This window comes from Elephantulus edwardii, unplaced genomic scaffold (genome assembly GCF_000299155.1).
Source record: "Elephantulus edwardii isolate Elephantulus edwardi_28Jun2011 unplaced genomic scaffold, EleEdw1.0 scaffold00350, whole genome shotgun sequence".
NCBI classification, from domain to species: domain Eukaryota; kingdom Metazoa; phylum Chordata; class Mammalia; order Macroscelidea; family Macroscelididae; genus Elephantulus; species Elephantulus edwardii.
The window spans coordinates 557,471-567,953 of NW_006400100.1; the positions used below are offsets into that span (position 1 = coordinate 557,471).

A 10,483-nucleotide genomic window follows, 5' to 3' on the forward strand; every position below is an offset into this window, starting at 1 on the left:
GGGGGGGGGTTGCCACAGGGCAGGGCATAAGGAGCATCCTGCCACAAGGCACAAGCTAGGAGTGGGGAGGATCTGCCGCAAGGAGCAGGGCAAAGGCGGGACTAAGGGAACACCTACGCACGGGGTCGGGTGAGAGGGGGACTTGCCGCAAGGGGCGGGGTGAGGGCGTGCCTTCTGCATAGGATCTCGGGGGTGTTGCCTCCAGAGCGGTGCAAGAGTGGGGAGTCTTGCCACAAGAGGCGGAAGAAAAGGCGGGACTAGGGGGGCCTACCGCCAGGGATTGGGGGACTTCCACAAGAGGAGGGACTAGCGGAGGACCAAGGCGGGGTGTCCTAGCCCCTGAGCCGGGGAGGGCTGCTGCAAGGGGCGGGGCGAGAGGGGACCTGGCGCAAAGGGAGGGTCTGAGTAGAGCTGCCGCAAAGGGCGTGGCCTGGGCAGGGCGGGCTCTGTGGGGAGGGTTGGGGTCGTCAAGGAGTAGCGAGGTTTGGGTCACGTCTGTTCGTAGGTCTTGACTATTTTAATGCAAGGCAATGGGCTCGCAAGCAGGCCTGCGTTTTGCTCCGCACAGGGTTGCTGCGTTTCAAGGCATGTGAGAGGATCGGGGCCTATTGCAGCTCGTCAGGACACGCCGTGGGGCATCGTGGGCTCTCTGCAGGCTCCTCAGGGATCCACGTGGGCCGTGGGTGGGTCTCAGTGTGGGGCTAGCGAACACCAACCACTCCTTGGGAAGCGCTCCGACATCTTGTGCGAGGGGACCGAGGCACACGCGCTGACGTCACCGGGGCGGGCCAGATAGGCGGTGCGTGCGTCACGGGGCGGGCCTGGCAGTGGGGCGGGGCCAGGAGGGTTTGAATCAGCGGCGGTGGCGCTGGGCGGGTGATGGTGAGTCAGCATCGTGCGGGGCAGCTCGCTGTGCGGCTGCAGGTGCGGCGCGGGCAGGTGGGTTCGAGAGGACGTCCAGGCTCTGCGCGCTGGACCCAGCTCACGCGCGGCGAGGTCATTCGGGTGCGTTTCGACTGACAAGCTGGAAGACGCAGCTCTTACCCTTTAAGACCTGCACCCGTACGTGCTTACGAGCTCCGAGGATTCTGTCAACAACTGACTTGCACCCTGATTCTCGCCCGCACCTTCACCCCGCATTCAACTGCTTCCTGAGTCCCGCCAGTACCTGATCCCTTGCCAGCGTCCCTGCTTCCACCAGGACCTCCTTACTGGGCCCTGACCTCCTCTGCCTTCTACTGGTACCCAGCCCACGCCCCAACCCTTGCCTCCCTCCTCCACCCCGCCCGCGCCCTGACCCCCTTCAGCAGTCTGGTTTCTCCCTCCCCCACCATCATCTCCAGGCACGTGCCCAGGTGAGAACTGAGTGGTTACTTGGAAGGGCCTGAGGCTGCTTAGGGCGGTAACCCGACAGCTGTCCCCAGGGCTTCTTGGTGAGGTGGGTCTTTGTAAGGGTTGATCATCAGGGATGTCCTCCCATCGGGTGCAGGTTTCTTCTGCTCTCCCTTCCCCAGAAGTTGAAGCCAGAGCTGGTGGGCTGAGGATCTAAGGAAAAGGTTGGTCTAGTCTGACCTGGAGTCTGTCTTCTGTGCCACTTTTTGCCCTGCCCCTGTGGGTCCTCAGAGCCCAGGGGTGGGAGGGCCTGTCACTCTGGAGCAAGCCAGGCCAACGCCATTGCTCAGCAACTCAGCAGTCTCATGCCCAATGGGCAGTTTGACCTGCAGCTTACATAACTGCTTACCTAATTCTGGGTCTCCAGCTTCCCCAAGAGGCAGGCCACTTGGGACAGGACAGGTCTTGGGGGCTGTGAGGTGTGCAAGCAGAGAGCACACAGATCCAGAAGGTACACTGTTTGGGTGGTGAGGGCATCCAGGGTCTCTTGCCTTCCTTCCAGGTCCTCCACTGGGAAATGAGTGCTGTTTCCAAATAACTGTGCCACAGGTAACTCCTTGGAACTGGGACAGGTGTCTTCAGGCACTGTCTGTTGGTGAGGTCAGGGCCTCTGCCCTAAAGGGACCTCATCTCCTAGGGGACCCTGAGTGGCTCTTCCTGGATCAGATGTGGGGAAAGGAAGAAGTGATGGGGGAACAATAGGGTGAGCAGTGCAGCACTTCCCATGCTGAGTCTAGGGCACAGTTAACTCAGGGTGAGAAGAGGCTCCTGTATGTCCCCTTCCTGGTCATCCTTTGTCCTCCGTTCAGAATTGTTTCTGAACTCAACGGTGTCAGCCTCTGGCCTCCAGGGCCTCTTAGTGGCTGTTGCCAATCTGAGCCGGGACTCCTGGCCAGAGAGGGGGGCAGGGACAGTTGTGGGTGAGTCTGTCTGCAATGGCAGGAGCAGGGCAGAGGCTCAACAGAGTAGGTTTTGGAGGCTGAATGGGACTTTTCTCAGAACTATCAGGGACTGTTCTCAGCTGACAAAGTGGGGTAAGGGTCATGACTGACAAAGGAGAAAGGCTGTTCAGGCAGGCAGGGAGCAGTGGCAGAGGGGAGTTGGCATTGCAGCTAGCCACTCCTGGAGTGTTGAGGGACAGTCTGCAAGAAGAGAGGGGAGATGCATGGGTGATGGACATTGGGGACGCAGTGTCTTTCTCCTCAGGCTGTTTGTTCAGGGCAGTGCAGCCTCCTTCTGTTTACTGAGAGGTTTTACCATGCTGCGCTGAGGTGATTGGGTCCAGAGAGATGCCTGCTGTCTGCTCAGTGCAGTCATAGGATATGAGACAGCAGGAAGGCTCTAGAACTGAATACATGCTCAAGTGGCTAAATGTGGCCATGTCTCCAGAGGCGCTTGGGCCAGACTGCCAGGGGGCTGTGCAGGCTAGTCCTCAAGTGTCCCAGTGAGAGGATAGGGGTCTGAGGTCCCACGAGTACAGGGACTACTGGGGATAGATGTCGCAGTCACCCACTGTGGGCCTCAGGACCTGAGCCAGGGTAGAGGGTAGGGGTGACCAGAGAGATCCCACCTCCTACAAGGGGAGGGGTGTTTCATTGTTAATGTTTTCTCATTTTTATTGTGACTTAAAGGAACCCTAGTGGCCCAGTAGATTATACGTCGAGGAATTCCCACCAAAAGGTTCCAAAGTTTGAATCCTCCAATTGCTGTGAGGGGAGGTTTATAGCTTTAGAAATGTAATGGAGGGTAGCTGTGAGTTGGAATCGACTCGACAGCTGTGGGTTGTTATGATTTGTGTGGAATTTTATAGAGCAAATTGCTTTTCTGTTCAGCTCATACACTTTTTGTTATCACAAATTCTGCATCTTGCAATTCCAGCAATATAGCAGCATACTTTCCGCTTCTTCCCTGTGATTCTCATTTTCATTCATCCTTCATTCCTGTCTGCTCAGCCTACTCCCTGCATAAATGTTGCCCATTTGTTCTCATATGGCCAGTTCTGCAGGGATAGAATCAGCTGAGATCCTACATGATGTATTCTTAGAATCCCACCACCATTGCCCTAGAGGCCGAGTTTGGATGCAGGTTCTAGGGGAGCAGGTATGCTGACCCCAAGTCTCACTTTTCCTGAGCAGACTGTGTGGCACTGACTTACTCCAGTTCAGAGTCTGCAGTGCATCAGGGGAGGGGATTGCATGCCAGTGGGGTGACAGTTGGTGCTGGGTGGCTTGTTGCCTACTAGGGACTCTGAAGAAGGAGCCCCCAGGAGGAGTTTGAAGGGGAAGGTGGGCGCTCCCCACTGGACCTACAGGAAAAAGTTCATGGGTGTGCTTCGGGAAGTGAGCAGCTACCAAGGCAAGGACTCTGTTCATACTACGGGCAGATAAAGGTGCAGCAGGGCTCCCCCTCCCACCTCCCCCACCACCCTGATCAACGAAAGACCCTACTCTAGAACAGTAACAGCTATGACCCAGAAGGTTCTTAAAGGTAGAAGAATGCATGGCCTTGCTCCATGGTTGGGCCTGGGAGGGAACAGGGGAAGCTACAGCCTCCCGAGAGAGGAGGCACCAGGGTGTCGTGAGTTTGGGGTCTCAGTCATAGTCCTGGTCAGCTGTCCCTGTCTGGATTTGTGATATTGGCATTCCCAGGACTCCTTTACATCTTCTCTAAATCCAAACCACTTTCTGGGAAATGTACCCATCTGTAGTTGTCTGTGGCCGCTGGTCAGGTTTTAACATGGTGAGATGGTCAGTTATTGGTGGGTGCAGGTTGCATAACCTCATCTCGGGAATTGTCGGGCTGTCAGAGTGGCCCCAGTGGGCACACTGAGGGAAAGTGTCTCCTCGGGTGCCCACCAGCCTTACCTCTGATGCTCAGAATTTGCCCAGGAGATACAGTCCAGGTCTTCAGACATTCACAAAGGCTCACCCTGCTGGCCCGAGGTCAAGAGGGTAACATGGGTTTTGTTTGACAGGTTCGGCTCTAGATCTCCATTTTAGTGACCTAAACATCGCCTCCTTAGAGAAAGGCCTGGAAGACCACGATAACAACGACCACGGGCTGACGAGTAAGCCGCTGGGAGGGTCACTTCTTATATCTCTCTTCATTTTCCTTGAGCTGGCATGGTGCCTGCAGACTCCTTGGGGCAGGAGGGAGGGTCTCCAGCTCCAAGCCCACTTCCTTTCATGTCAACTCCATTGGCAACCATTTTCTCCTCCTGCCCTGTGGTCTCTGCACATATCCAGCATACTGTCCCTTCCCAGGCAGAGTATCCTCATAAGAAAAATCACAAAGTCCTATTTCATGACTGAATTATACCAGCAGTCCTGAGAGATCAAGCTGGTTTGGTACCAGGCAGCATAACAAAAGGAGTTAAGCTAATCAGTCATACCACCTGTTTCCCAGTGCGGAGACCAGGGACATCTACACTAGACTATAATCTATTAAAGGAGGCCTAGTGGTAAGGAGCTGTACTTCCATCCCAAAGGCACTTGGTTCAAATCCACCATCTGTTCTGTGGGAGAAAGTTGGGCAGTCTCCCATGAAATTAAAATGCCTATGAAAACCCATTGGAGGGTCAACTATGGGTTGATTCTAACTCGATGTACACAGTATTAGTGGCATAATAGGGAACTCTGGTGGCCTGGTGTAAGAAGCTATGCTGCAGTCCCCAAAATACACAGTTCAAAGATACCATTTGCTCCATGGGACAAGGATGGGCAGTCTGCTCCCATGCAGTTCACTGTGCTGCTGCCTCTGACAGCCTGCTGGAGGGGCAGCTATGGGTCGGTTCCAGTTTGACAGCCAGCACACAACAAGGGTGGTTTGGTACATTACCTGTCACACTGCTAACAAAGAGGTTTGTGGTTTGAATCCACCAGCCGCCCCTGGGAGGAAAAATAGGTAGTTTTCTCCCATAGACATTTACAGCCCCTGAAACTCAATAGAGGGTCAAGAGGGTCATTGTGGACTCACCAAAAGGGAATTTTGGGTTGCTTTGTAATGGCGTTTTCCCCTCTTCCTCCCTTTATTTCTCATTTCCATTTTCGCCTGCATTTCTACCTCTGAGCTTTTTTACCTCCTGAGCTTTTCCCTGGGCAGATAGTGTCCTTTGACACTGTGGTGGTGGTGGTTTTAGGTGTTAACTAAGTTACAGCTTAAAACCATGCTGTCATGCAACATCCCCATGATCTGTGTATACTGTGCTCAAGCCCATTGTGGTAATTACTGTGTCAGTTTATCTCATTGAGTGTCTTCTGTATTTTCTGACCTTCCACCTTTCCCAGCTTGATGTCTTTTCCTGAGGACAGGCTCCTCCCAACAGCATACTCCCACATCTGTGTGGCAGAGTGTCACCATCCTTGCTATAAGGAGCACCCTGCTTGTAGTTCCTCCGGAACAGATTTGTTTGTTCTTTTGGCTGTCGTGGTAGATTCAGTATTCTGTACCAGTGCCACAGTTCAAGGGCATTGATTCTACTTTGGTCATCCTTATCCACTGTCTCACTTTGAAATAGTGCGAGATTGACCCAAATGGGACACAGCTGGTGAGGACATGTTAATGGGAAAATGACACCTAGCAACTCACTAGACTTCGAGTTGCCAAAACTTTCCCACTTGAAAGGCGATCTGACAGTGCTCTAACCTTAGAAATGAACATGCTTGTTTGTGGGTATCGGTGGTGGTGTGCGACCCACACAGGGTGTGTTGGGGTGCTGTATCAGTCTGTCTGACTTAGGTCCCACCAGAAGTTGGGGAGGGGTTGTGGGGGGCATGCACAGGACCCCAGCCTCTCCCTGTGTCCTTCCCACAGGTCAGAGACTGCTGGGGGGCTCGGCGCCGGTCACCATCCCAGGCCCCCTGACACGCTCATCCTCACTGCACTCGTCCTCATCACTGTCCACCTCCCCACTCAGCTCACTCTCCCAGTCCTTTTCGGGGCCGCTGGTCTCCTCCACCATGACGCCCCCCCAGCAGCCCCCACCACCCCTGAAGTCGGAAGCTGGGGCTCTGGGCTCATCGGTCTCATCCTACAGCTCCTTAGGTGAGGCGGGGGGTACAGAGGGATGGGTCCTGGGGACTGAGAGGTGAGAACATGTCCCATCTAACAGTTGAGTAAAACTGAGGCACAGAAAGGCTGCCCAACACCACTGCAGGTGCAAGGGGAGAGCAGAGATGCAAAAGAGTTTCTAAAGTTACTTTTCACATCTCTGGAGTTCCGATGATACTCCCCTAAAGATTAGAGCCCAGAAACCTTCAGGCAGCTCTACTCTGTCCTCCAAGGTCTCTGAACGGGAGTTGATTTACAACAGTGGATTTTGGTCTTTGACAGTGTTTATTGTTTGAAATGGCTCATTTAAAAAACTGCTCAGCTTTCACTTCTGAGGAGGCTGTGCATTCGGTCTCCTGACACACGGGCCTCGGAGTCCATCCGTGCCATGCCCCTCCTCATCTCTCACAGGCCTGAATGGTGTACCTGGGAGCATCTGGGACTTCGTCTCCAGCAGTTTCTCCCCCAGCCCCTCTCCCATCCTGGCGGCTGGTCCAGGTGGGAGCCCCAGCAGTGCAGAGCTAGCCCGGGTCCGGAGGCAGCTGGATGAGGCCAAGCGTAGGATCCGGCAATGGGAGGAATCTTGGCAGCAGGTGAAGCAGGTGAGGGTGTGGTGGGGGTGGGTACTCAAATTGAGAAGTCCCCCCTGCACTGCATAGTCGACTCTGCCCCGCATCCTAACAGTGTCCCCCAAAGCCTGCCAACTCACTATACCTCCCTGCATGGTCAATCCCATACTGTGCACAAACCCCAACACTGCAGATCCCCACCCACGTGCGCCCATACATGCGCTCAGGCCTGCCCACACCCCAGCTGGTGCCCTTCCAGGCCTGCGATGCGTGGCAGCGCGAGGCACAGGAGGCGAAGGAGCGAGCGCGGGTGGCAGACAGTGACCGACAGCTGGCACTGCAGCGAAAGGAGGAGGTAGAAGCACGCTGCCGGCAGCTGCAGGAGGAGCTTGAGGGGCTGGGGCTGGCAGCGGCCCTGCCCGGCTTGAGAAGCTGTGGGGACCTGGACACTGCACCGCTGCCCACATTGCACTCTCTGCAAAGCCGCCTGCGCCTAGGCTTGGAGGCCGTTGATGGGGTGAGTCCTCATGTCATGTGCCAATGCACCTTGCACTCCTGTCCACTAGAAAAGTAGAAAGTGTGGTCCTTGCCTTGGTTGTGTTCTGAGATGGAAGGTGGCTTCTTCACTCGGGAATCAAGACATGAACGACTCCTTCCACACCTCCTTCCACTCCAGCCAGCTTTGGCATGTAAGGGACATACTGTCTACTATTGTTTAGTTTGTGGCACAAAGCACCCATAAACCGCTTGTCAAAGGACACCTCCATCTAGGCACTGTCCAGCCTTTCCTCTCCCTCCCGTGGACACACTCCTGGCCCCTGATGGGCTCTGCTAACTGGTTCTGTACCCCTGGAAGGCTAGCCGTGCTTCAGGCTGCCTCCTGACTTGTGGTGGCACAGGTCCATTTCTAACCTACGCTATACCCTGGGTGCCGTGCCTACCACCCTGCCTGACTGGCCTTGGGCATAGCCACTGGTGTCTTCACATTACTGTCCTAATTCCCCTGTAGCTGGTGGTGGACAGCCCTTTCTGGAGGGCTCAGTGTCCACCCCCAACCACTAGGGGCCAAGCACGGCCTGGAAGGGTGGGGTTGCAGTGCATGGGCAGTGTCACCCTTGCTGATGGTACCTCACCCCATAGGTCATTGTCCAGTTGCAGGCGAAGCAATGCCTGGCATGCCGGGAACGGGCCCGCAGCGCTGCTCCGAGGCCTTGCCCGCACCGTGTCCTCTGTGAGCCCTGTGCTGCCAGCGCACCTGCCTGCTCCTTCTGCAAAAGCCAGCCGGTGCAGTGGTGACTGGAGCCTGCGGGTGTGCCGCTCACCTCCGGACACTGGGCCATGAGTGCATGCACCTTGTGTGTTACAGCAGCGTGGTACTTACATCATGGTGGTGCCCTCAAAACCTTTCACCATCAGCTGGGTGAGCCTCCTTTCCTGTGAGGGGGGCGCAGGGCACCAGGGTCTGCAATCTGACACTACTGTGGATCGCTAGGAGTCCGAGTCTCGTCAAAGCACTTTGTAAACTGAGGAGTTTTAGTTAGATGTTAAAAATTGCTCTAAGCTGCTTTCTAGGTTGGTTGTTTTTAATATGCGATAATATGAAGCTTTATATGTGTACTGTGAACTTAAAAGATTTCCTATCAGTTTTTGTTTAATTCATAGTAATAGTAACTATATTAGAGTTCATATTCTGAAGTTTTAGGACTTATCAAATGAGCATCTATCTAGTAGTGAAATGCTAGGTTTTTTAAAAGTTTTCAAATGAAGTAAATAGTATTTATAAGTAGAAGGTGATTATTGGAAGACACAGAGGCACTGAGGCATCTGTGCATGATTTTATGGAGGGACATTCTCCTGCGTGCGTACCTGTGGGCAGTACCACCGCACGCTCGTACAGCTGTGTGAGCCGTTGCCACTTTTTCCTAGTGCTTGTGCCTTTGCAACACAAAGTAAACAAACTTCACTGGCTTTATTTCCATCCCTGGAAAAGAAGGCTGTTCAGTCTAACAGATAAGGGTACGGCAGGAGCGAGCATTGTGGCTTTTGAAAGCTGCTGTGTCCAATGGGCAATGGTGCTTTGTAACTGTGCAGAGGGGCCCCAGTTCATGGCAGTGGGAGTTCACAAGTAACTTTGTCCCAGCTGCCAGGATCCCTGGTCATGCACATGATGAGCAAAGACAGGGCGCGGCCCACATGAGACCAGACTAACCCAAATCTTCTCTAGAAACCCTGAAGGAGCAAAAGAGCTCAGTTTATTGGGACCTTTCACAGCTGCCCCATCAATATCTCAGAGCCTGCCCAAGTGGCAGGCACGGGTACTGGACCCTGTGGCCAGGGAGTGACCAGCAACACCTCTCTGTCTGCCTCCGGCTTTGCCAAAGACTTTTAATAGCATTTTTTAAACGTGCAAAGTGACTAGGTAAGAATTTTTATCAGTGACCAAATTAGAATGTATTTAATATAGGAAGAAGTTTAAAAACCTTTTCTAAGAGGGACCAGGCAGACAGCCAGGTCCTGTTGTTTTAAAGGAGGGTCCCCCTTGGGCCCCTCACCCTGTTTTTAATGGTAATACTGACGATCTCTCAGCCGGAACTCGGAAAAGACGTCTATTTTGTGCTCCTGTCCTGACTGTTGAAATCTTTTATTTTTATTAATATTTATGCACTCGCGTCCCTGTCTGGGACAGTATTTGTTATCTCTAGCTAGATGTTTTCCAATTACAAGAGGAACAGGAAGCTTTGGGTCCAAACTGCTCCAGTCAGTTGTCTGTGCATTCCAGCCTGTGCTCAGGGTGGGGCTTCCCAGTATGTCCTGGGGACCTGAGTCCCCACTCTCTGTTGGGCTTTCAGCTCCTCAACCAGGTGCCTGGGTGATGCAGACAGGCATTTGGGGGCAGTAGCTATGACGTGATCCTCGGGTTGCTCCACCTCTACTCCCTGGCCTTGGGACACTGGATCTCAGGAGGACGAGGTGCTGAGGGGGGGAGCACGGCAGTGAGGAAGGTGCTGAAAGCTGCCCCGCCCAGCCTCTGCCCCCTGCAGTCTTTGAGGGCCTGAGAAGAACAGTCTTGGCCACAAGTGGGGGACATGCTGAGCCATGCCGTCCTTTCAACATTGTTCATGGGCTGGAACCCTGATCCCGCATGGACAGAACCCCAGTATTAGAAGGACACACTATTTGAATTGACCTCCATGACTGGAAGGTGGTTTTGTAATGCAGAATCATAACACTTGTAGTGACTTGTTTCAACTGTTAACCCATTTAAATTTTTTACATGATAGCATTTCTGTGATGGTTTACAGCAACCCTGGAGTTATTTTTATCAGCCCAGGGATTCATTAAAACCTTGAATCTTTGTTCTGTTTGTGTCTTTGAGAACAGGGAAGTGGGCTGGCCCCGGGAGCCAGCATCTGGCTCCAATATGCACTGTAGTCTTGGTGTGGACCCCTTGAGGGTCTCATTCTCCTAGCCGG

The 10,483-nt window shown here is 53.8% G+C and overlaps 1 protein-coding gene across 2 annotated transcripts in view; it reads left to right on the forward strand.

Moving 5' to 3' along the window:
- The window catches only part of UNKL (unkempt family zinc finger-like), a 36,877-nt gene extending 28,571 nt beyond the window's left edge, over positions 1-8,306 (forward strand). Inside the window, exons 11-15 of one of the 2 annotated variants that reach the window (XM_006901909.1) lie at positions 4,367-4,459; positions 6,205-6,435; positions 6,853-7,043; positions 7,270-7,527; positions 8,151-8,306. In XM_006901909.1, the coding sequence (XP_006901971.1) occupies positions 4,367-4,459; positions 6,205-6,435; positions 6,853-7,043; positions 7,270-7,527; positions 8,151-8,306 (929 nt within the window). Of the gene's footprint in view, positions 1-4,366; positions 4,460-6,204; positions 6,436-6,852; positions 7,044-7,269; positions 7,528-8,148 lie in introns of both variants that reach the window. The other variant, XM_006901910.1, reaches the window with a different exon arrangement.
- The last annotated feature ends 2,177 nt before the right edge of the window (positions 8,307-10,483 follow it).